Consider the following 25,444-nt stretch of genomic DNA (forward strand, 5'->3'; position numbering starts at 1 on the left):
TTAGTTTCTCGGACTTTTGGGAGACCGACTGTTTCCTAGACAGGCTCCTCGTGCATCCCGTAAGGAGAAGGAGCTATTTTACGATCTTTTCCACCATCATCCCTGACCACTGGTCTTGCTAGCTAGGGGTGATGGCAGCTGTAGTCCGAAAACAGCTGGAGACCCAAATTTGGGAAACCCTGTTCACCTTGAAGGAGAAAGGAGGGCTCACCTGCATCTGGAGGAATGCCAGGTAAGCCCTGCAGGATCAGGCCCAAGGGGCCCCTGTGCAAGGGCCACAGCTTCCTCACAAGTGAAGAAGCTGTAGGAAAGGAGGAGAGGCAGCAGGAGAGGGTGGGGGAGGAATAACTGAGAAGGAGCTTCTGGAGCCTGGGCAGCCCCCTCCCCGCCTGCTCCCTGAAGGTTTCCCGAGCCCCTCCCCTTTTCACTTCAAGGATTGGGGGACCTCAGCATCCCGGGGTTGCTTTGCTCCGGTGGGGGGAGGGAGAGCTATTTTGTTTGCTGAGGGCAGGAGTCACAATCCTGTCACATTGCGGATGTCAGGCTTTTAGGGGTGAGGCTCAGGTGGGAAAGAGTTGAGAAGGAAAAAATCCTGGGGTGCAGATTTACTCCGCTGCCCAGCTCGTCAAGGTGCCACTCCCTGGGGGTCCCTCTGGTCAGCAAAAGAAGGAGTCTCCAGCCAAGTTAAAGATGCAAAACAGTGGTCAGCAGACCTGATCTTTCTTTGTTGCAACAAGGTTCAAACACACCAAGAGTAGGAACTCTCAACATATGGTTGCATGAATTTTTAAGACCTCTCCCCATTTCCCACAATACATTTTTCCACAGCATCTTTGATGCATCACAGATTTGTCACAAAGTAGGAGTCTTTGGCATTCAGAAACATGGACCAATCACCCACCCCTGTCAACAGCCCCAGTTTCCCACACCTTTTCCCCAAAGTAGCAGAATAATCCATAATCCGATGGATTTCTGCCTGGGGCATGTGCTGCCCTGCATCGCCTCCTGCCTCCTAAGGGATTATGGAGTCAGGGGGAGCCCGAGATCCCCCAATTCCAGAGGAGTCATTAGTCGTGGGAACCAGGAAATCGATCAAACCGTTGAATTGGGGCGATTACCGGTATTTGACGTTTCTACGGTTTTCTATATTGGATACTCGGAGGACACAGTCCGATTCATGGTATCCGCTTCTTGCTACAGTTGTATAGGCTGCTTCTCTGAGCCTCTTCGCTGTTGTAAAATGGAAGGTGACTGTGTCCACGGTCATAGTCCTGGCCTTAGGCCGAGGCTGTGGTGGGGACTTGGGGTTTTGGGGAGTCGTATAACAGTCCCCCCATCCTGGTCTGAAGAGCGGCAATACCTAAAGCACGGGCGCACGGCTCATGGCGTGGGGTGGGCGAGGGAAGGATTTTGCAATGTAAACATTGTGGGGTGGGGGACCCCAATTTGTAATTGGATTGCCAGGATCAGCCCCTCCCCCGCTCTCCTGATCTACAGGAGGAAAACGGGAGGGGAATAACCTTCCTCCCCGTCCCGTCTCAAATCTTTCCCTCCCCTCCCCGCACATCCTCCTCTCACCCCGCCCCCACAACCTCAAATCCCCTCCCCAATATGTTGCTCCTCCTCCTCGCCACCCTAGCTCTGTTCCCGGAATAGGGGGGGGATGAACCCTCCTCCCAAACTGCCTGCTTCTCCCGGAAGTGGCTCTTCTGCGCCGGATTGCTGCTTTGCGCCGTAGCTCTGGGGGGGGGGGCGCTTTCGGAAAGGGGAGGAGGGGCGGCAGGGGAGGACACCCCCCGTGGATGTTGCAGGAAAGGAAAGGAGAATCGGGAGCGAGGACAAAGAGGTAAAGGGGTCGCGGGGGGGGGAGAAAAGGACCCAGAGACCCCCGCCAGCTCCCAAAAGCATATTTCTTGGGCCCCTTAGGCGCCTTGGCAGCGGCGGACATGGGGCCCCCACCCAGGGGGTCCCCACGAAGGCCTCCTTGCCCCGTTTCCCCCGCACAGGCATCCCTGGGGCCCTGTGGGATCTGCACGGAGAAAGACGAGCCATCAATGGGTTAACGGGCGCGAGGGACGCCTGGATAGAGACCCCCGTGTGGCACGTGTTGGGCTGGGGGTGTCCTCTGGATGGAGAGATGGGGCGCGCAGGGCGAGGGGTGAGCCCCGACAAGGCGGCCTCTGGGTGCAGGGGAGACTCAGAAAAAGAGGGAGGGGGTCGAGGAAGTTGGGAAGGGGAGCATCCCTGAGGCAGGGAAGGGCAGCATTGGCGGGGGGGGGCGGACGGGCGGGGAGAGAGAGATACAGGACGACCAGTCCTTGAGGAGACGTCTCCATCGTGGCGCCCGCGGGTCCTCCTGGAGAAGAAATGAAATTCCAAGAGGAAGAGAGGAGGGTGGAGGCCTTCTCAGAAGCGGCTCTTTCTTTCCGCAATCCCACCCAGGAAGCAGCCAAGAACCTTTTCCTCTCTCTCAAGCTTCCATCTTTATTGTCTTTTCCACTGCCAGCTTCATTGAGGATGAGGATAATGTTCAGCTGTCATCAGAAACAGGGGTGCAGAGTCCATGGAATGGCTCTCAGGGCTGATATAGAAGTTGCACCTCAAAAGCATTTCTATTCCTCTTATTCTTTAAGGCAGTGTCAGAGAGACTGACAAGCTGAGATACAATCGATCATCATTCAATGACAGCGACTGCATGAATCTTCACAGTCGCAGGACCCATTTTCATAATATACAGTGTTTGTGGCTCTATACACAGGGTGTGCCTATACAGGCCAAAGACTGCTAGTATTAACACAGGTCAGGTGTGTGATGTTTCCAAATTTACAGACTGTATGTGAATGAGAGTTTGTGGGTGGACAGTCTCTAGGCTGGTAGGGTCTCAGCCTGCGTACCAGATGGAACTGGCAGACAGCTGCCCTGGACACAGAACTGACCTGCACCTCTATGAACAGCTGTGAGTCCAGAATGACCCCCAGGGTGTGTACCTTGTCCTTTAGGGGCACAGTTTCCCCATCAGGTCTAGGGAGTCCCCCACACCTTCCTGCCCTGTGTCCCCCCCAAATGTTACCTCTGCTTGTCAGGATTCAACTTAAATCTGTTAGCCGCCATCCATCCTCAAACCACCTACAGGCACCAATCCAGGGCATTTACTGCCTTCCCTGGTTCCAATTTTAAAGAGAGTAAGAACTTGGAATCATCCACATACTGGTGAACACCCAGTCCCAATGCCCTGATGATCTCTCCCAGTGGCTTCATATACAGTGGTACCTCAGGTTAAGAACTTCATTTGTTCTGGAGGTCCATTCTTAACCTGAAACTGTTCTTAACCTGAAGCACCACTGTAGCTAGTGGAGCCTCCCGCTGCCACCGCCATGAGATTTCTGTTCTTATCCTGAAGCAAAGTTCTTCACCCAAGGTACTATTTCTGGGTTAGCGGAGTCTGTAACCTGAAGCGTCTGTAACCTGAAGCGTCTGTAACCCAAGGTACAACTATAGATGTAAAAAAGCATATAAGGATTGCAGAATCTTCAAAGAATATTTAGATAACTATGGAATAAAAGGAAACATCTTGGCAGAATTAGACTGATCCCTGTATTATATAAATATAAGTTTGTAGGGAGGTAAAAAGAAACTATATAAGAAATATGTAACTGTGCAGTATAAAGTAATGGATAGACAAAGTACAGTGAAATTAATTGGAAGTCAGTTTTAAATTTCTATAAATTTTATAATTGTGTTCAATACCAGGAGTATATATGATGATAATTATATTAATCTTCTTATATCTTATAGTGTGGTGGTTTGCTTGATTTTTCTGTTATTTGTTTGTTTGATTGTATGTTTGTTCACTTGTATGTACATCTGTTTTTCATAAATGTATTTATTTTAAATTAGGATATAGTAATTAAAGAAGAAGAAGCATGGGAGGGGAAGGATAATGGTGGCAGGAGCTTTCCTGGTCCTGCACCCCCAAAAGCTCCAGGCATTACACTTTGTCCATGTTTGTGGACACCACCCCATTCATATCTCCCATCATAATGATGTTGCTATAGTTCAGATAGTCCAGCATTGTCTCATGCAGCTTCTTGTAAAATTCCGATTTCCCCTCATTCGGAGCATAAATTCCCAATATCAAAAACTTTTCCCCTTGTGTTTGTATTTCAATTGCCAAAATTCTTCCTTGCTCATCTTTAAAAAGAAATTTTGGTGACAGGCTCTCCTTTGCATAAATCACCACTCCTCTCTTCTTCACTCGGTCTGATGAGATAAATTCTTGGCCTAGTCTCTTATTAATTAGCACTTTTCTGTGGAGCCTAGTCACATGTGTTTCCTGCAGGCAGATAATGTCCAATTGCTCTTTCTTTAATAGATGAAATATTCTTCTCCTTTTTTCCGGGGAATTGCAGCCATTAATATTCCAGCTTAAGAGCTGCAGAGACATCCTGGACCAATCTGTTATTCCTTAGGTGGTGGTGTCTCTTTCTCCTGTTCTTCAGGCCCCGAAGGTGTAGGTACAGGCAATGGCCCAGACCCTGGGGTTCCTCCAATTCCTTTCTGAAGGTCTTCTCCGTGGTCACTCAGAAACTTTTCTTTGTCCTCGGCTGTTTTGATTTTCACTTTCTTCCCTCTAAATGTAAAAGATAGTCCTTGAGGGAATTCCCACCTAAAGACGATTGAGTTGCTCCTCAACAGTTTCGCCAACTCTGTGTAGCTTGATCTGAGTTCCAGTAGTTGTTTAGGGATATCCTTGTAAATTTCCACTCTCAAATCTTGAATTTCAAGTGACTTTTTGAAGTGTGCACTCAATATCTTGTCTCTTTCCTCCTTTGTTCTCAAGGCAATCAAGCAGTCCCTGGGCCTGTCTCTCCTTGCTACTTTTCCAAGTCTAAAATCACTCACAATTTTAAAGTCCTTATCTTCTTCCAAAGGCCAAAATTTTGTGAATTCTTTTGTCAGGTATTCGATTAAATCCCCTTGTTCAAGTTCTAAGAATGACCTCAGCCTCAGATTATTTTCCCTGCTTCGTAATTCTATCATAGACAGATAGGCCTGCTGTTCACCAACTTGCTTGTGCAATGGTTTTACCTCCTCCTTTAATGCATCAGCTTTTTGGTTAGCTTCCTCAGCCAATTTACGATTTTCTGTGGTGGCTTCAAATAGTTTCCCAATTGATTGTGCATTCAGAGCAACTTGTTCAGTCAATTTATTAACACTGGCTGTATTTTGGTCAATCTTAGCCGATTGCTCATCCGCTTTTTTATCCAAACTTTCCAATTTTTCAAGGATTTTGTCCAATACTGAAGCGGATCCTCCTAAAGCCATACCTTCCGGCAAAGTTTGCTCTGTTTCTTCCTCTTGTGTCACCAAAATAGCAGGAACAGATGATCTGTGCAGCTGTGAAGTTAAAGTTGTTTGCTTGGCTTTAGCTTTGGCCGATCTTGTTTTCCCAAAGCCACTCATTCCACTTCTGTCTACGTGCCAAGATCAAACTGCATGCGATCCCATGGGAAACCAGAAGCCCAGAGAGTAAACAACAAGAGAAAAGAGAAAGGAAAAAAACAAGTCCCAGACAGTTGTAAATCCAAAGTCCTCTAGGGGGAGTTCAAACGTATCTTGAGGGGAAAAGCTAATTTGTTGTTCATGAGAAGTTTTTTTCTCAAATTGTTCCCAAACTTCAAAGCTTTTAAAACAAATGTCCAAACAGGTCCCCCAGGTATCACGGAATAACCCCACCACTTGGCCTTCCATCATACATGTCATCTCTTTCATCTGTACCACACCGACTTGCATTTATTCGTGCAAGGTTCAATGTCCTTCCATCGAACCTGCTGAGCCACAGATTTTCCAGGGGTTTGGTGTCTCCACTATGCGTGTGTGACGGGAAAACTGTTGAATCTCTTCCACATATAATGTTCAACTGTCCCCTACATAGCATAGCCAGGACTAAATTCCTGGGTCCTGTTTTATTGTGCTTGGTTGGCAGGCCTGTTGAGTCACACGCCGCACTACTTTTGCAGGATACAGATTCTTCTGTAACTCTGCAGGTTGCGAGATTCCTGATCGCGGTTATCTCACACACAAAAACCACCAAAAAACAACAACAACATCAAAAACTAATCGGACAGTTATGATGAGAGTGCATGTCGGCTCTCGTCTTCAGTCTTCCTTTTTCTGCGATCTGTCCCTTGGAGCTCTCCGGGCCCCAAGCTGTTATTTGGCTCTGCTCAATGACCCACCCTTGCATCGTGGTGTTCACCTTCTGGTGTCGAATATATCGGTCTTTATGTCTCTGTCCTTTTATGTTTGTACATTTTATGGGCTAATAGCCGTAAATAAATAATAATAATAATAAAATGTCCAAACAGCCTCAAAATTCCAAAGGACCTTCAGGTCTCTTATAGTTAGCAGAGTTAATCTTTGAAGTGAAACAATGTCTCTAAAAAGTGCCAGAAACAGTATTTCAATGTAACAGTTCAAATAACACTCAGATGTAACAGTTCAGAGTAGCAGAGTAACAAAGTCCACAATCTGACAGTTCTATCAGTCTGGCAGTCCGGCTGCCTAGGTTCTTTAATAAATTTGTAAATCCAAAGGAAGAGGTGAAAGCAAAGTCCATAATCAGAAGAAATAAATCCACTAATATTCACAAAGTCAGTTCAGGTAATGCACGAGTTAGTACCTTTAAGTACCGATTCAAAGGCAACAGACAGATCAAAGTCTTTGCTTTAAATCTTTAAGCAGAGCCGGGAGACGGACTTCCTGGTTACGTCTCCCGCTTTAGCCAAATTTTAAATTAATTTAGTCCCCAATTCATTCAGTCCGTCTTACTCACGGGTTGATACTTTTCTAGTCGAATGTTTCCAGGAAAAAAGGTCAGCGCTCACCGACAGCAGCTACGCGGCTTCACTCCACAGAAAGAGCGATCGACTCACAGCAGTGCGCCAGCCCTTCCACGTTCCGGAGCCCCTTACGAGGTCCCTTCTTCATTTCGAGGGGCGCTTCTGGTGCCCGCCGAGTCCCACGACCACAGGCTATCGCTGTGGGTTTCCAACTTGGGTCTCCGCTTCGCCGTAGCGGATGACCCGTTTCTGCGGAACTTCCCCTTCACAGCGCGAAGGAGACCGCCATTGCCGTTCGCGCCGCCTCCGGAAGGTAAAAGTTCATAGAGCTTTCAAGAACCATATTGTCAGGAAAGCAGTGTTTAATGTCTGGACAAAATATAAAGATTTATTAGAAAACAAGACCCCAAGGTGGCTGTCACCAATGGAAGCTAAGGCTCATAAAAGACTCAATATGGAGGCCAAATGGCCGAAATATTGGGAAATAATAGAAAAAGATGGAGACATTTGGAGATTGCAGAGTTTTGAGAAATTAAAGGATAAAGTGCGAGATTGGTTACATTATGCTCAGATTAGGGAGGTTTTCAATATGGACAAAAAAACAGGTTTCCAGGTGGAAAAATCGAAATTAGAAACAGAATTGTTAGAACCGAAAACTAAGGTACTTTCAAAAATGTATAACTTGCTGTTAAAATGGAACACTCAGGATGAAACGGTTAAATCAGCTATGATAAAATGGGCACAGGACATTGGCTACAACATTATGTTTGCTGACTGGGAAAGGTTATGGACCACCGGTGTGAGGTTGATGGCATGTAGTGCCTTGAAAGAAAATATTATGAAAATGATATATAGGTGGTACATGACCCCAGTCAAGCTTGCAAAAATATACCATTTGCCAGACAATAAATGTTGGAAATGTAAGGAAACTGAAGGAACATTCTTTCACCTTTGGTGGACATGCCCAAGGGTTAAGGCTTTCTGGGAAATGATCTATAACGAGTTAAAAAGGTATTTAAATATACCTTCCCTAAGAAACCAGAGGCCTTCCTTTTGGGCATTGTCGGCCAAAGGGTGCTAAAGAAGGACCGAACTTTTTTTATGTACGCGACAACAGCAGCAAGAATACTTATTGCAAAGCACTGGAAGACCCAAGATTTGCCCACTCTGGAAGAATGGCAGACGCAACTGATAGACTATATGGAATTGGCAGAAATGACTGGCAGAATCCGGGACCTGGGAGAAGAGACGGAGGAAGAGGACTGGAAAAACTTTAAGGACTATCTGCAGAAACATTGTAAACTGTATGAATGCTAAGACGATGCAGGATAGAAAATAATGTGGCACCAGTAAATTTAATTGAAAGAAGTATGAAAATAAGTGATTTATTATAATAAGGATGAAACTTTATATAATATTATGTCAAATCTAAGTATTTAAGCATATGAAAACAAAAATTAAAATTGGAGACATAATATCTGAAAATTACACAGTAAGATCGAAAGTAGGGGAAGCATTGCTGACTAAACTTTTACAATCGGGAACGCAGCTAAGGGAGATGTGAGGAAGTCCCAAAGGAAGGTTATGAAAATATGGTTTTTGTGAAAATTAATTATGCTGTTTTTTTATCTGTTTTGTGTTAACTTTTTGTATTTTTTCTTTTTTTTTTCTTTTGCTTGTTTTATGTTGGTGATGGTGTTTTATGTGTTTGGTGATGTATTGTTTAAAACCTTTAATAAATATTATATATATAAAAAAGAAAAGCCACAGGTCCCAATAGTGATCTATAGGGGACTCTCTGCTTCTCTCCATTCATAGAACCTTCCGTTTATTACTACGTGTTCCTCCCTCCCCCCATCCTCCTGTGCTGCGGAGGGAACCCTGTGGAAAAGTTATGGAGTGAATTTCACTTCCCCACACATCCAACACTGCTCAGCATTCAGGGAAATGGAAGAGGAAAGCTGGCCACAATCCAAGAGACTGAGGTCAGCAGAAAGGGAAACAAAGCCTACTCCAAGGGAAGCCGCTTCAGCTTCCAGCCCGTCTGCTCCCACAATGGCTGAAGAAGAATTGCCCTTTGGGAATGGCAGAGCTGAATGGAAGCGGGCGAGGAAGCCCCACGATCGCTCCTGCTGGAGGAATAGGGGCACTGACCCTATACTCAAAGGTGATGGCCACTTCTGGAATCCAGGAAGGAATTCTCCCCTCACTGGTCACATGCAGCTGAGCTCACTTGCCAGAGCCACCTGCAGGGCCTGCCAACAATTCCCATCATCCCTAGTCTTGCTAGCTTGGGATGGTGGGATCTGTAGTGAGCTGGAGACCAAATTTGGGAAACCCTGTTCTCCCTGAAGGACAAAGGAGGATTCACTTGCCTCAGAACATCAGGCAAGTTCTGTAGGATCAGGCCCAAGGGGCCCCAGTCCTACTAGGGGCCAAGCAGGGGCCTCTTCTGGGAAACCCACTGACAGCACTTGAGCACCAGAGAAGGACGGCTGCCTCTGACGGGCGAAGCAAATTTCTTTTAGGGGCACATTTCTGGAGAAGTTTAGCGAAGTGTTTTAATGTTTAATGCCGTACAGAGGTATAATAATAATAATAATAATAATAATAATAATTTATTATTTATACCCCGCACATCTGGCTGAGTCTCCCCAGCCACTCTGGGCGGCTCCCAATCAAGTGTTAAAAACAGTACAGCATTACATATTAAAAACTTCCCTGAACAAGGATGCCTTAAGATGTCTTCTGAATGTCAGGTAGTTGTTTATCTCTTTGACATCTGATGGGAGGATGTTCCACAGGGCGGGCGCCACTACCGAGAAGGCCCTCTGTCTGGTTCCCTGTAGCCTCACTTCTCGCAATGAGGGAACCGCCAGAAGGCCCTTGGCACTGGATCTCAGTGTCCGGGTGAACGATGGGGGTGGAGACGCTCCTTCAGGTATACAGGACCGAGGCCGTTTAGGGTTTTAAAGGTCAGCACCAACACCTTGAATTGTGCTCGGAGACGTACTTGGAATGTACCTCGGGTTAAGTACTTAATTCGTTCTGGAGGTCTGTACTTAACCTGAAACTATTCTTAACCTGAAGCACCACTTTAGCTAATGGGGCCTCCTGCTGCCGCCACGCTGCCAGAGCACAATTTCTATTCTCATCCTGAAGCAATGTTCTTAACGTGAAGCACTTTTTCTGGGTTAGCAGAGTCTTAACCTGAAGTGTATGTAACCCGAGGTACCACTGTATTGTGTTTTTAGTATTGGGTGGGGAAGCCCAGCCAGATGGGCGGGGTATAAATAATAAATCATTATATATATTCTTATATGGGGTCCCCACGATGCTCCCCAGCCCGGCTCCAGACTGCCAGGGAAGCTGCGTTGTGTTTTGCTGCAGGTGAGCCTGCCCTGTGCAACGCTGGGCTCTTAAAGGAACTTGGAGCTCCAGGCGGAAGGGCCACAGCTTCCCCACACTTGTGAAGCAGCCATGGGAGTGATGGGGAGGCAGGCGGCTTGCGGTGGGGAGTGGCGTGGAGTGGAGGAATCCGCTAGAAGGAGCTTCTGGATCCTATGCACCCCCCTCCCCGCCTGCTCCCTGAAGGTTTCCCGAGCCCCTCCCCTTTTCATATCAGGGATTGGGGGACCTCAGCATCCCAGGGTTGCTTTGTTCTGGGGGTGGGGGAAAGCTATTTTGTTTGCTGAGCGCAGGAGTCACAATCCTGTCACATTGTGTTGTGTCTGGCTTTTAGGTAAGGGGGTGAGGCTCAGGTGGGAAAGAGTTGAGAAGGAAAATATCCCGGGGTGCGGATTTACTCCGCTGCCCAGCTCGTCAGGGTGCCCCTCCCCGCGGGTCCCTCTGGTTAGCAAAAGAAGGAGTCTCCAGCCACGTTAAATATACAAAACAGTGGTCAGCAGACCTGATCTTTACTTGTTGCAACAAGGTTCAAACACAAAGATTGTTTGGTTGCGTTATGGGGGGGGGAAGCTGCTCCTTTTCCCTTACGGGGTACCCAAGAGCCCATATAGAGTCCTTTTGTGGGTTCTCTATCGGTAGGAGAAAATAGGAGAGGCCAACCAGAGGATATTGAGTAGCAAAGCAGCTAGTAAGCCTGATCTTTATTGAAGCTGTTGCAACAGGGTGTTCCCCCCACAGGCAGGAGAGAGGAGGACCCCTAACAAAGGAGTGCAAATATAGACATTTTGAAATTGCCCCCACTGGAGCCCAAGACCGCCCTCCCGAAACATCATAAATACATCACAGAAGGGGTGTAGCCCAAGACCACCCCCAAGACATCATACTTACATCAGAGAAGGGGCAGACTACAACAGAAATCTGGGTGTGCTGTTTTTATCCTGTCTGCCAGGTTACCTGATTGGATTACCTGGGCACAAATATGTCACAAAGTAGGAGTCTTTGGCATTTAGAAAAATGAGTCCGTCTCCCTGCCCGTCAGTAACCCTATTTTCCCACACCTTTTAACTACCCTCTTCCCCAAAGAACCATAATAGTATTCGGACATCCCCCCAACTGCAAGGCTTTCCTGCGCTTCTCCTTTGAATGCATCAGGATTCAATCCGCCACCCCGATGGATTTCTGCCTGGGACATGTGCTGCCCTTGATCGCCTCCTGCCTCCTAAGGGATTATGGAGTCAGGGGGAGCCCTGGATTCCCCAATTCCAGAGGAGTCATTGGACGTATTGGATAGTCGGAGGAAACAGTCCGATTCATGGTACCCGCTTCTTGCTACAATTGTATAGGCTGCTTTTCTGAGCCTCTTTGCTGCTGTGCATAGAAAGTGCCTGTGCAAATGGTCATTGTCCTGGCCTTAGTCCGAGGCTGTGGTGGAGACTTGGGGTGTCGTTTAACCGCCCCCCCCCATTCCTGGTTTGAAGAGCACCAATACCTAAAGCACGGACGCACGGCTGGTGGCGTGGGGTGGGCGAGGGAAGGATTTAGCAATGTAAACATTGGGGGGGGGGACCCCACTTTGTAATTGGATTGCGGGATCAGCCCCTCCCCCGCTCTCCTGATCCACAGATGGAAGAGGGGAGGAGGGAAACCTTCCTCTCCCTCCCCCCTATTCCTCCCCTCCCCTCCCGGCACATCCTTCCCTCACCCCGCCCCCACAATCCCAAATCCCCTCCCCAATATGTTGCCCCTCCTCCTCGCCATCCGACCTCTGTTCCGGGAATAGAACTCTGTTCCCAACCTGCCTGCTTCTCCCGGAAGTGGAGCTTCCACTCCGGATTGCTGCTCTGCGCCGTAGCTCTAGGGGGGCGCGCTTTCGGAAAGGGGAGGAGGGGCAGCAGGCGACACCGCCCCCCCCGGCTGTTGCAGGAAAGGAAAGGAGAATCTGGAGCGAGGAGAAAGAGGTAAAGGGGTCGTGGGGGGGGGGGGGAGGACAGAAAAGGACCCAGGTAGGGACGCCGCGCCAGCTCCCCAAAGCACCTTTCATGCGTCCCGTCGGCATGGCCTAGACCCCTGCATCCGTGCTGCGCCTTGGCAGCGGCGGACATGGGGCGCCCACCGAGGGGGTCCCAAGAGGGCTCCTTTGCCCCGTTTCCCCCACGCAGGGATATTTGGGTCCCTGTGGTATCTGCACGGAGAAAGGCGGGTCATGAAAGGGTTAACGGGCTCGAGGGACGCCTGGATAGAGACCCCCGTGTGGCTTCCTTCTTGCAAGCTGCATCCTCTTCACGACCCCATAAACCCCTGCACTGCCCAGTCGCAGCGGTTCAAATCCGGAGAGGAAGAGGGGAGGGGAGAGGCCTTCTCAGAAGCGGCTCTTGGTTTCCGCAATCCCACCCGGGAATCAGCCAGAAACCTTTTCTTCTCTCTCAGGCTTCCATCTTTAATGTCTTTTCCACTGCCAGCTTCATTGAGGATGAGGATAATGTACACCTGTCATCAGAAACAGGGGTGCAGAGTCCATGGAATGACTCTCAGGCTTGATATAGAAGATGCACCTCAAAAGCATTTCTGTTCCTCTTATTTTTGGTAGGGAATGTCAGAGTGACTGACAAGCTGAGATTCTTCCCAGTCAAAGGACCCATTTTCATGATAGACAGTGCCTGTGGCTGGAGGCTCTACATACAAGGTGTGCCTATACAGGCCAAAAACTGCCAGTATTAGCACAGGTGAGGTATGTGACCTCCCCTAATTTACAGACTGTATGTGAATGAGAAGTAGTGGGTGGGATTACAGTTTATGGCAGCCCTGTGATTTTCTCCACCCATGACATTTTGTGAGCTGATATTGCAGTACAAAATCCAAAATAACTACAAAAGAATAACAATATAATACGAATGATTGTAGTATTTCTACCTTGCCTAACTGGCTGGGTTTCACCAGCCACTCTGGGCAGCTTACAGTACAAATAAAAGACAGTAAAACATCAGACATTAAAAACCTCCTTATACAGGGCTGCCTTCAGCTGTCACCTAAATGCAGATAGTTGCCCATTTCCTTGCCCTCTGCCTGCTTCCCTGTAACTTCGCTTCTCACGGGGTGTGTTGAACCAGCAGAAGACCCTCGAAGGAGGACCTCAGTGTACAGACTGAGCGATGGGGGTGGAGACACTCCTTCAGGTCTATAGAGAGTGAGGCTGTAGGGCTTTAGGTCAATGATCTTGCTGCTCCACAATGATCTCCAGAGCAAGTCCAACATACAATTAGCAGAGTAGGAAATAAAGCTCAGAGACAGCAAAAAATTCCTTCAGCAAATAAATTTGTGTCTGAAGGCATAACAGGATTCTGTGCCTGAAAAATGCAACCACAGCAATTTAAAGGTCATCACCAACAATGTGAATTGTGCTCAGAAATGTACTGGGAGTCAGTGAAGATCCTTTCAGACTGGTGTTATGTGGTCTCAGCGGCTGCTCCCATTCTATTCTCTAGCGGCCACATTCTGGATTAGTTGCAGTTTACGAGTCACCTTCAAAGATGGCCCCATGTAGCGCATGGCAGTAGTCCAAGTGGGAGATCAAAAGAATATGCACCACTCTGGGGAGACAGTCTCCAGGCATGGAGGGTCTCAGCCAGCATACCAGATGGAGCTGGCAGACAACTGCCCTGGACGCAGAATTGACCTGCGCCTCCATGGACAGCTGTGAGTCCAAAATGACCCCCAGGTTGTGCACCTGGTCCTTTTGGGGCACAGTTACCTACATCAGGTCTAGGGCGTCTCCCACACCTGCCTGCCCCCTTTCCCCCTGGGACAGTATTTCTGTCTTGTCAAGATTCAACCTCAATCTGTTAGTCACCATCCATCCTTCAACTGCCTCCAGACACTCATACAGTACCTTCACTGGTTCCAATTTAAAAGAGAGGCAGAGCTTGGTATCATCGACATACCAGGGAACACCCAACCCAAACCCCCTGATGATCTCTCCCAGAGTCTTCATATAGATATTAAAAAGCATGGGGGAGAGGATGGAGCCCTCAGGAACCCCACAAGTGAGAGCCCAGAGGTCTGAACACTCATCCCCCAACACCACTTTCTGGACATGGCCCAGGAGGAAGGAGGGGAACCACTGCACAGCTGTGCCCCTAGCTCCCCTAGAGGGTCCAGTAGGACACCATGGCCAAAGGTCTCCAAAGCCGCTGAGAGATCCAGCAGAACCAGGAAAGAGCTTTTTTCCCCTTGGTCTCTAGCCCATCGGAGATCATCAAGCAGCGCAACCAGGGCAGTTTCCGTCCCATGATGAGGCCTGAATCGCAATCAGAAGGATAATGGTGGCAGAAGCTTTCCTGGTCCTGCCCCTCCAAAAGCTCCAGGCCCAAGACTTTCATTAGCTTTCAAGGGGCCATCGGAGATGCTGGAAGGAGGTGTGCAGGACACCATCCAACCGTCTTAGAGAGTCCATTCTGGATTTGTGTAGGTTTCCCCCCATAGCCTTCTCTTCTCCTGAAGATAACTCACAAGTCAGTGAAGGTTTAGGATCAGAGTTTTCCTTCTCGATGTGCTTCCTTCCCCGGTTGACAATCACATCAGCCCTTCACTTTCCTCTGCAGCATGGGCGGAATCTGCCTTTTTGACTGTGGGATTCACTGTTGTTCTCCTCCTCTCCATCCACCAGGGTCTGCCTTCACCTGCAGCAGAATTCCCCAACCCACCAAGAATTTGAGACCCAGCAGATATCCTCACCTGGTTTAGCCAGCCCGTTGAAGCCGTTGCTTGGATCGCTGCCTCTGTTGCATGCTGACAGCTTCTGGAAGCCACAGGTGAAAGCTGAGTGCAGGGTGGGGACCAATGGTGGAAAAATTACCCCACAAGGTGGACTACATGTCGCCCACCAAAGGTACTACCGCGCCCCTAACACCCCAAGCCATCCTATAATTATTATATTTAAGACAGATCAGGAATAAATTTATTTTTCAAGAAACAACATAACTTCAGGCTGTTAATGAATCAATACTACATATTCAAGGATGAAGTTTCCATTAATTACAGTTATCTATTTGCCTTTAGTAATCAGATTTGTAAGTGTCATTTTAGGATAGTCCTGATTCAGGAGACAGGAAAAGATCAGGCTGCACCTCATTATTATAAGGAGCAATGGGGGTGGGTTTCTCCGTCTGGGATTCCCATGCGTCAGCTGCTTTCCTTCTGCTTCTCCTTCTCTTTCCATGCAATGCAAGGCATCTAGACGGAGGTCCATCTCCAAGAACAGGAGCTTCCCTGAGCACCCATTCAGCTGACCCGAAGCACCAAGACTTGTCACTAGTTCTCTGACTAACCCAGACCACAGTCCCTGGAAAAGGCATAGACCTAGGTCTCACATAATAGTCCATATGGACCTCCTGAGGCCAATGGGACTGTGCAGGTGATCCATTAAGAGACAGAGGTGGATGGACGATTATGTTGCAGAGGATGGGAAATGTCCAAAGGAACGATGGACCAGAGAAAGAGGGGGCCTTTTCATGGAAAGAGAGCAGCTGCCTTTCCTGGTGAGGAAACAATTGGTTTGAAAAGTCTGCATTCCAATATCATGCTGCTTTATCATGCTGCTGATTGAGGATTATGAAAGGTTGCTGATGCATTACTATCATTTGATGACATTGCATTTTCATTTCCTAAAAATTTGGAACAAGGGTAGGATGCGGGGAAATGTAGGATATGTTGAAATATGAGGTGGTGCTAATGGCATCTGATGTGCTCTCTTTTCCTTTGTTCTCTTCCTTGAAACCCAAACAGGATTTCCTTTCCTCCCACTCTGAAGAAGGTGAAGAAGAAGACAGTCACAACTTCAGGGGATCGGGCACCTTCAGTTTAATTAGGAAGAGAAATTAAAATGTGTCAAATGTGGAATATGCTTCACTGAATGTGCATACATAGCTCACATCAACGACCTCCAACAGGAAAAACCATTTAAATGTATGGAGTGCGGAAAGAGCTTCAGTTTCAATGGAAGCCTTAGAACACATCAACGGACTCACACGGGTGAAAAACCTTTTAAATGTATGGAGTGCGGAAAGAGCTTTAGTGAAAATGGAAAACTTAGAATCCATCAACGGACTCACACAGGAGAGAAACCATATAAATGTATGGCGTGCGGAAAGAGCTTCCGTCAGAGTGGACACCTTAAACAGCACAAACGGACTCACACAGGGGAGAAACCATATAAATGTATGGAGTGCGGAAAGAGCTTCCATCAGAGTGGAGAGCTTAAACAGCACAAACGGACTCACACGGGTGAAAAACCTTTTAAATGCATAGAGTGTGGAAAGAGCTTCAGTCAGAGTGGACACTTCAATATTCATCTACAAACTCACACAGGGGAGAAACCATGTAAATGTATGGAGTGTGGAAAGAGCTTCAGTAAGAATGGAGACCTTAGAATACATCAACGGACCCACACAGGGGAGAAACCATATAAATGTATGGAGTGCGAAAAGAGCTTCAGTCAGAGTGGACACTTCAATATTCATCTTCAAACTCACACAGGGGAGAAACCATATAAATGTATGGAGTGTGGAAAGAGCTTCAGTCAGAATGGAGACCTTAGATGTCATCAATGGACTCACACAGGGGAGAAACCATATAAATGTATGGAGTGCGGAAAGAGCTTTAGTAAAAATGGAAGGCTTAAAACACATCAACGGACTCACACAGGGGAAAAACCATATAAATGTATGCAGTGCGGAAAGAGCTTTACTGATAATGGAAGGCTTAGAGCACATCAATGGACTCACACAGCGGAAAAACCATTTAAATGTATGGAGTGCGGAAAGAGCTTCAGTAAGAATGGTGTCCTTAGAAGACATCAACGGACTCACACGGGTGAAAAACCTTTTAAATGCATAGAGTGCAGAAAGAGCTTCAGTCAGAGTGGAACCCTTAAATTACACCAGCGGACTCATACAGGTGAAAAACCATATGAATGCATGGAGTGTGGAAAGTGCTTTAATTCCAATTCATCCCTTAGAAGACATCAACGGACTCACACAGCGGAGAAACGATATAAATGTATGGAGTGCGAAAAGAGCTTCAGTCAGAGTGGATACATTAAATTACACCAGCGGACTCATACAGGTGAAAAACCATATGAATGCATGGAGTGTGGAAAGTGCTTCAGTGAGAATGGAAGCCTTAGAACACATCAACGGACTCACACAGGGGAGAAACCATTTAAATGTATGGAGTGCGGAAAGAGCTTCAGTCAGAGTGGACTCCTCAGTATTCATCTACGGACTCACACAGGTGAGAAACCATTTAAATGTATGGAGTGTGGTAAGCGCTTTCATCATAATGGAAGCTTTAGAAATCATCAACGGACTCACACAGCGGAGAAACCATTTGAATGCCTGGAGTGTGGAAAGATCTTCAGTCAGAGTGGACACCTCAATATACATCAACAGACTCACACAGGGGAGAAACCATATAAATGTATGGAGTGTGGAAAGAGCTTCAGTAAGAATGGAAACCTTAAATTACACCAGCGGACTCATACAGGTGAAAAACCATATGAATGCATGGAGTGTGGAAAGAGCTTTAATTCCAATTCATCCCTTAGAACACATCAACGGACTCACACAGGGGAGAAACCATTTAAATGTATGGAGTGCGGAAAGAGCTTTCGTCAGAATGGAAGCCTTAAATTACACCAGCGGACTCATACAGGTGAAAAACCATATGAATGCATGGAGTGTGGAAAGAGCTTTAATTTCAATGCATCCCTTAGAACACATCAACGGACTCACACAGGGGAGAAACCATTTAAATGTATGGAGTGCGGAAAGAGCTTCAGTCAGAGTGGACACCTCAGTATTCATCTACGGACTCACACAGGGGAGAAACCATTTAAATGTATGGAGTGTGGAAAGAGCTTTCTTCATAATGGAAGCCTTAGAAGACATCAACAGACTCACACAGGGGAGCAACCATTTGAATGCCTGGAGTGTGGGAAGAGCTTCAGTCAAAGTGGAAATCTTAGAAAACATCAGCAGACACACATGGGAGAAACCATTTAAATCTATGGCGTGTGGAAGCAGCTTCAGTCAGAGTGGAACCCTTTAATTTACGCCAACAAACTCACACAAGATACAAACCATACAAATTTCAGGAAAGGAAATAAAGGTTCAGTCCTAGGGGAGGTTCTACATTTTCCTGCTTGGCAGGGGGTTGGACTCGATGGCCCTTGTGGTCTATTCCAGCTCTGTGAGTCTATGATTCTATGATCAACAGACTCATGGACAGGAAGAACTTTAAGAGTTGAAACCCGACAAACCATCAACAAACTCAAAGCGGAGAAGCAGTTTAAATGGAAGGATTACAGAAAGTGCTTTAGTTATAATGGAGTGTTTAAGAAACATCAAGGGAGTCTCAGATGGGAGAACCCATTTAGATGTATGGAGTGCGGGACATGTTCCTCTCAGAGTCCCCTCTTCTTCACAGCAATGAACTCAGAGGAGATCCGGCTTCCGGCTTCAGGGCCCAGCTGAGTGTTGCCATTATCTCGAACTGGGTAACTCCTGTCTAATCTGCTCTGTGCCTGTGTCTCTCCCTGCTTCTGAGACCACTGGAAACGAGGGGGGCCGTTTCTCCCCCTCCATCTCTTCTTCTGAGGAAAGCTGATCTCCTTGAGAATGGATTCCCCAATATTCGGCTTCAGACCATTCCCTGACAAAACACATTGCCCTGTGTCGTTCCAGCCTCTTGCCTCCCTTGCTCCCTTCTGCTGGTACGTGTACCTGTGTGCTGTATTTCTTTAAATGAAGGTAATGTCTCACAATAGTGAGAATAATTTTAGATATAAAGTACCTTTTGACAGGGACGCGGGTGGCGCTGTGGGTTAAACCATAGGTCCGTGGTTTGAATCCCCGTGACAGGGTGATCTCCGATTACTCGGTCCTTGCTCCTGCTAACCTAGCAGTTCGAAAGCATGTCAAAGTGCAAGTAGATAAATAGGTACCACTCAGGTGGGAAGGTAAACGGTGTTTCCGTGTGCTGTTCTGGTTCGCCAGAAGGGGCTTAGTCATGCTGGCCACATGACCCGGAAGCTGTACGCCAGCTCCCTCGGCCAGCAAAGTGAGATGAGCGCCGCAACCCCAGAGTTGGTCACGACTGGACCTAATGGTCAGGGGTCCCTTTACCTTTACCTTACCTTTTGATAGAGAAGGGGAGAGGGTGAATATGGATTGCTGGTGGTGGGTGAGGATTAGGGCTGGGCGATATATTGATATCTCATCCAATGCTGGATTCTAGACCATATCCCGATAACCTTTGAAAAACAATTGATATGTCAATACACTGCGAATCACAGTGTGTATTTTGGGATGTGCCTGGAAGCAGCCGGAAGAAAGCTTTGTTTCGTGAAGTCCCTGCAGATGCTACGCTGCTGACTTCTCTCCCAGACGACAGGAATCGAAACACACACATCCATTGCCCTGTGTCCTTCCAGCCTCTTTCCTCCCTTGCTCCCTTCTGCCGGTTTGTGTGCCTGACTTAGATATCCTGTGTGCTGTATTTTTTTACTGCTGAAACTGGATCTGCTCTCAGGTGCTAAGTTTTGTGCCTCTCTGGGGACCCAGTGAGAACTGTATGCTTTGAAAGCTCAGTGAACTATTACTGAAGAAGTCCTGCTGCCTCTATGTGTGTTTTTGTCCTCAGCATGGGAATTGCTCTGCATGTGGCCCCTACCCTGCTGATACTTGGCTCATGGCCTGGAGTTGCTCTACTCAAGCATGGAAGGCGGGTGCATCTGTGTGTGACTGGTTTTTGCACCAAACTCTCTCACCCCCACCACCGCATGATCTCCAAACACTGCTTCTTCACCAGAACTTCATCCCTGCCCCCTGCACATTCTGAATAAAACTTAAAATACTGTAATTTATTGGGAGATAGTCCCCCAAGCCTTATTGCAAGAGGGAGAATGAGGAGCTGCAGGTACCCAACAGAACATTAAAAATACAGAGATTGAGGTCAACAGACAGCGAAGCGAAGCCTACTCCAAGGGAAGTCCTTCAGCTTCCAGCCTGTCTGCTCCCAGAAGCGCTGAAGGAGACTTGCCATTTGGGGATGGCAGAGCTGAATGGAAGCGGGCGAGGAAGCCTCACAATTGCTCCTGCCAGAGGAATAGGGTCACTCACCCCTATACGCAAAGCTGATTGACAGGAAGGAATTCCTCCCCACCCTTGTCACATGCAGCTGGGCTCACTTGCCAGAGCCACCTCGAAAGCCTGACTAGAATTCCCATTGATGTACTGTCTATGGAAAAGGAGGTGGATTCTCTGTTATGTTTCTGTGATTGTTATTAAGAAAATGTATACATTATAGTCCCAAAAGTGTAAAGCCTTGCCTCTAACGTGGTCATGTTGATACCACAAACGTACTGTGTAATGCTTTGAATGTGCTACTGAAACAGACTTTGTAAAACTTTGTACAAAATACATGGAACAAAGTGTAACTGTTGCTGTCATGACAGACCCAGTATAGACAACTCCACACTGCCGTCTACTGGGTCTACAGTATATAAAAAAACACCCATTCATGACTAAGACACTTTTATTGAATAAACCATTCTTCAAACAAAGTAACAGCCCTTCACAAATAAAGACTGACTTCTCCCAGTAAGAGTTCTAATCTGACACAAAGATGGGAACATCTTGTGGGAATGTTCAGGGTGGCAGGAGAGGATATATTGTTTGTTAATATCCTTCCAAACTTGCGGCAGCAATTTCCTTTATGAAGCAGAGCGCATTCCCCTTTTTACATGCACAGCAGATAACTGGTTGCAGGCTCGTGTGAGCTTCTCACTATTATACAATTCAATCTGTCTCAGATTGACTTGTACTGCTTCTGATGGATCACATTCCACACATCTTAGCACAACAGTGGGAACTGTGAACGCCCATACATGCACTGCTTGTTGCTTCCAATGCTGTTTCCTCTGCCCATTCCTGCAGCATCACAAAAGGGACAGCCATTAACAGAATGGGTGCAGCCCAGACCCTAGCACCAGGTACTTTGCAAACACATGAATAATGTCACTATCACCATCCACTTCACAAGGGATCCTCACCTGTAACCTCACCCTGCGGCACCTCCTTCCTGACGTCCTCCATGACAGATCTACAAGGGTGGGAAACGGTGGGGTGGAAATTTATAAAAGTATGGTCTTTCTTTTGTTCAGAGTTCCCACCTTCCTCCTGCGTGAGTGGCTTCAGACCCTGCTGCAGAAGGTCTATTAATAAAAGATCAGGGGGGGTGTGGGTGGCGCTGTGGTCTCAACCACAGTGCCTCATGGTCTTGCTGATCGGAAGGTTGGCAGTTTGAGTCCCCGCAACGGGGTGAGCTCCCCTTGCTCTGTCCCAGCTCCTGCCAACTTAGCAGTCTGAAAGCACACCAGTGCAAGTAGATAAATAGGTGGTGGGAAGGTTTCTGTCATGCACCAGAAGTGGTTTAGTCCTGCAGGCCACATGACCAGGAAGCTGTCTGTGGACAAACGCCAGTTCCCTCAGCCTGAAAGCGAGATGAGAACTGCAACCCCATAGTCATCTTTGACTGGAGTTAACCGTCCAGGGGTCCTTTACTTTTCTTACCTTAATAAAAGGTCAGGCATAGCAGCCGCTTTGAGCCAGCATTACCTTGGTTGGTCTCTGTTAGTTTCTCTGACTGTTGGGAGACCGACTGTTTCCTAGACAGGCTCCTCGTGCATCCCGTAAGGAGAAGGAGCTATTTTACGATCTTTTCCACCATCATCCCTGACCACTGGTCTTGCTAGCTAGGGGTGATGGCAGCTGTAGTCCGAAAACAGCTGGAGACCCAAATTTGGGAAACCCTGTTCACCTTGAAGGAGAAAGGAGGGCTCACCTGCATCTGGAGGAATGCCAGGTAAGCCCTGCAGGATCAGGCCCAAGGGGCCCCTGTGCAAGGGCCACAGCTTCCCCACAAGTGAAGAAGCTGTAGGAAAGGAGGAGAGGCAGCCGGAGAGGGTGGGGAGGAATAACTGAGAATGAACTTCTGGAGCCTGGGAAGCCCCCTCCCTGCCTGCTCCCTGAAGGTTTCCCAAGCCCCTCCCTTTTTCACTTCAAGGACTGGGGGACCTCAGCATCCCAGGGTTGCTTTGCTCCAGTGGGGGGAGGGGGAGCTATTTTGTTTGCTGAGGGCAGGAATCACAATCCTATCACATTGCGGGTGTCAGGCTTTTAGGGGTGAGGCTCAGGTGGGAAAGAGTTGAGAAGGAAAAAATCCTGGGGTGCGGATTTACTCCGCTGCCCAGCTCCTCAAGGTGCCACTCCCTGGGGGTCCCTCTGGTCAGCAAAAGAAGGAGTCTCCAGCCAAGTTAAAGATGCAAAACAGTGGTCAGCAGACCTGATCTTTCTTTGTTGCAACAAGGTTCAAACACACCAAGAGTAGGAACTCTGAACATATGGTTGCATGAATTTTTAAGACCTCTCCCCATTTCCCACAATACATTTTTCCACAGCATCTTTGATGCATCACAGATTTGTCACAAAGTAGGAGTCTTTGGCATTCAGAAACATGGACCCGTCACCCACCCCTGTCAACAGCCCCAGTTTCCCACACCTTTCCCCCAAAGTACCAGAATAATCCATAATCCGATGGATTTCTGCCTGGGGCATGTGTTGCCCTGCATCGCCTCCTGCCTCCAAAGGGATTATGGAGTCAGGGGGAGCCCGAGATCCCCGAATTCCAGAGGAGTCATTAGTCGTGGGAACCAAGGAAATCGGTCAAACCGTTGAATTGGGGAGATTACCGGTATTTGACGTTTCTAGTTTTCTATATTGGATACTCGGAGGACACGGTACGATTCATGGTATCCGCTTCTTGCTACAGTTGTATAGGCTGCTTCTCTGAGCCTCTTCGCTGTTGTAAAATGGAAGGTGACTGTGTCCACGGTCATAGTCCTGGCCTTAGGCCGAGGCTGTGGTGGGGACTTGGGGTTTTGGGGAGTCGTATAACAGTCCCCCCCATCCTGGTCTGAAGAGCGGCAATACCTAAAGCACGGGCGCACGGCTCAAGGCGTGGGGTGGGCGAGGGAAGGATTTTGCAATGTAAACATTGTGGGGTGGGGGACCCCAATTTGTAATTGGATTGCCAGGATCAGCCCCTCACCCGCTCTCCTGATCTACAGGAGGAAAACGGGAGGGGAATAACCTTCCTCCCCGTCCCGTCTCAATTCTTTCCCTCCCCTCCCCGCACATCCTCCTCTCACCCCGCCCCCACAACCCCAAATCCCCTCCCCAATATGTTGCTCCTCCTCCTCGCCACCCGACCTCTGTTCCCGGAATAGGGGGTGGTGGTGAACCCTCCTCCCAAACTGCCTGCTTCTCCCGGAAGTGGCTCTTCTGCGCCGGATTGCTGCTTTGCGCCGTAGCTCTAGGGGCGCGCGCTTTCGGAAAGGGGAGGAGGGGCGGCAGGGACCCCCCCCCCCCGTGGATGTTGCAGGAAAGGAAAGGAGAATCGGGAGCGAGGACAAAGAGGTAATGGGGTTGCGGGGGGAGGGGAGAAAAGGACCCAGAGACCCCCGCCAGCTCCCAAAAGCATCTTTCGTGGGCCCCTTAGGCGCCTTGGCAGCGGCGGACATGGGGCCCCCCACCCAGGGGGTCCCCACGAATGCCTCCTTGCCCCGTTTCCCCCGCACAGGCATCCCTGGGGCCCTGTGGGATCTGCACGGAGAAAGACGAGCCATCAATGGGTTAACGGGCGCGAGGGACGCCTGGATAGAGACCCCCGTGTGGCACGTGTTGGGCGGGGGGTGTCCTCTGGATTGGGAGATGGGGCGCGCAGGGCGAGGGGGGAGCCCCGCCAAGGCGGCCTCTGGGTGCAGGGGAGACTCAGGGAAAGAGGGAGGGGGTCGAGGAAGTCGGGGGGAGCATCCCTGGGGCGGGGAAGGGCAGCATTGGCGTGGGGGCGGGGAGAGAGAGATACAGGAAGACCAGTCCGTGAGGAGACTCTCCATCGTGTCGCCCACGGGGAATCTCTGAAGGGGCCTCCTTTGCTTCTCCATCCAGCCCAGGAATCGGCCACCCCTTCAAAGCGACTTGAGAGGGATCCCTGGAAAGTGGGGGGTCCTGTCCCCCCTTCCCTTCCTTCCTGCAATCTCCATCCTCTGCCCGCCCCCATAAGCCCCTGCCCAGACACAGCGATTCTGCCCAGTCCGACAATTGGTCCCCTGGAGAGGAGAGGAAATTCCAAGAGGAAGAGGGGAGGGGAGAGGCCTTCTCAGAAGCGGCTCTTTGTTTCTGCAATCCCACCCAGGAAGCAGCCAGAAACCTTTTCCTCTCTCTCAGGCTTCCATCTTTAATGTCTTTTCATTGAGGATGAGGATAATGTACACCTGTCATCAGAGACAGGGGTGCAGAGTCATGGAATGCTTCTCACAACTGATAAAGAAGTTGCACCTCAAAAGCATTTCTGTCCCTGTTATTCTTTGTAGGCAGTGTCAAAGTGACTGACAAGCTGAGATTCTTCCCAGTCAAAGGCCCCATTTTCATGGTAGACAGTGCTTGTGGCTGGAGGCTCTACATATAAGGTGTGCCTATACAGGCCAAAGACTGCCAGTATTAGCACCGGTGAGGTGTGTGACCTCCCCTAATTTACAGACTGTATGTGAATGAGAGTTTTTGGGTGGGATTACCGTTTATGGCATCCCTGTGATTTTCTCCACCCATAACATTTCATGAACTGATATTGCAGTACGAATTCCAAAATATCTACAAAAAAATCACAGTATAATTAGAATGATTGTAGTATTTCTACCCTGCCTATCTGGCTGGGTTTCCCCAGCCACTCTGGGCAAATTACAGTACATATAAAAGACAGTAAAACATCAGACATTAAAAACATCCTGATACAGGGCTGCCTTCAGCTGTCTTCCAAATGTCAGATAGTTGCCCATTTCCTTGCCCTCTGCCTGCTTCCCTGTAACTTCGCTTCTCAATGGGGGTGGGGGGGTGAACCAGCAGAAGACCCTCGAAGGAGGACCTCAGTGTACAGACTGAGCGATGGGGGTGGAGACGCTCCTTCAGGTCTACAGAGAGTGAGGCTGTAGGGCTTTAGGTCAATGATCTTGCTGCTCCACAATGATCTCCGGAGCAAGTCCGACATACAATTAGCAGAGTAGGAAAAAAAGCTCAGAGACA

The 25,444-nt window shown here is 48.4% G+C and overlaps 2 protein-coding genes across 11 annotated transcripts in view; both read left to right on the top strand.

The window, feature by feature from the left end:
* The first annotated feature begins 1,412 nt into the window (after window positions 1-1,412).
* Window positions 1,413-20,868, top strand: LOC144329029 (uncharacterized). Of its 10 annotated transcripts, none has more exons than XM_077935448.1 (5): window positions 1,615-1,846; window positions 12,838-12,978; window positions 14,914-15,058; window positions 15,476-15,784; window positions 16,032-20,868. In XM_077935448.1, exon 5 carries the CDS (start codon window positions 16,214-16,216, stop codon window positions 18,305-18,307), a length of 2,094 nt encoding a protein of 697 aa, XP_077791574.1. In that variant the 5' UTR covers window positions 1,615-1,846; window positions 12,838-12,978; window positions 14,914-15,058; window positions 15,476-15,784; window positions 16,032-16,213; the 3' UTR covers window positions 18,308-20,868. The 10 variants fall into 10 exon arrangements, 9 of the variants coding, with proteins under 9 accessions (XP_077791574.1, XP_077791577.1, XP_077791576.1 ...); XM_077935451.1 differs by having other exon boundaries at window positions 12,838-12,973; XM_077935449.1 differs by lacking the exon at window positions 1,615-1,846 and adding an exon at window positions 11,939-12,208.
* Window positions 20,869-23,558: 2,690 nt separating this feature from the next.
* The window catches only part of LOC144329037 (uncharacterized), a 46,066-nt gene continuing 44,180 nt past the window's right edge, over window positions 23,559-25,444 (top strand). Inside the window, exon 1 of the mRNA XM_077935479.1 lies at window positions 23,559-23,782. The gene's annotated coding sequence lies outside the window, so the exon portion shown is untranslated. The remainder of the gene's footprint in view (window positions 23,783-25,444) is intronic.

This window comes from Podarcis muralis, chromosome 10 (assembly GCF_964188315.1).
Source record: "Podarcis muralis chromosome 10, rPodMur119.hap1.1, whole genome shotgun sequence".
In the NCBI taxonomy this organism is placed as follows: Eukaryota; Metazoa; Chordata; class Lepidosauria; order Squamata; family Lacertidae; genus Podarcis; species Podarcis muralis.

Excerpts from the sequence above, each read along its gene's own strand:
- LOC144329029 (XM_077935448.1), top strand. The coding sequence starts at position 16,214 with ATGGAGTGCGGAAAGAGCTTCAGTTTCAATGGAAGCCTTAGAACACAT.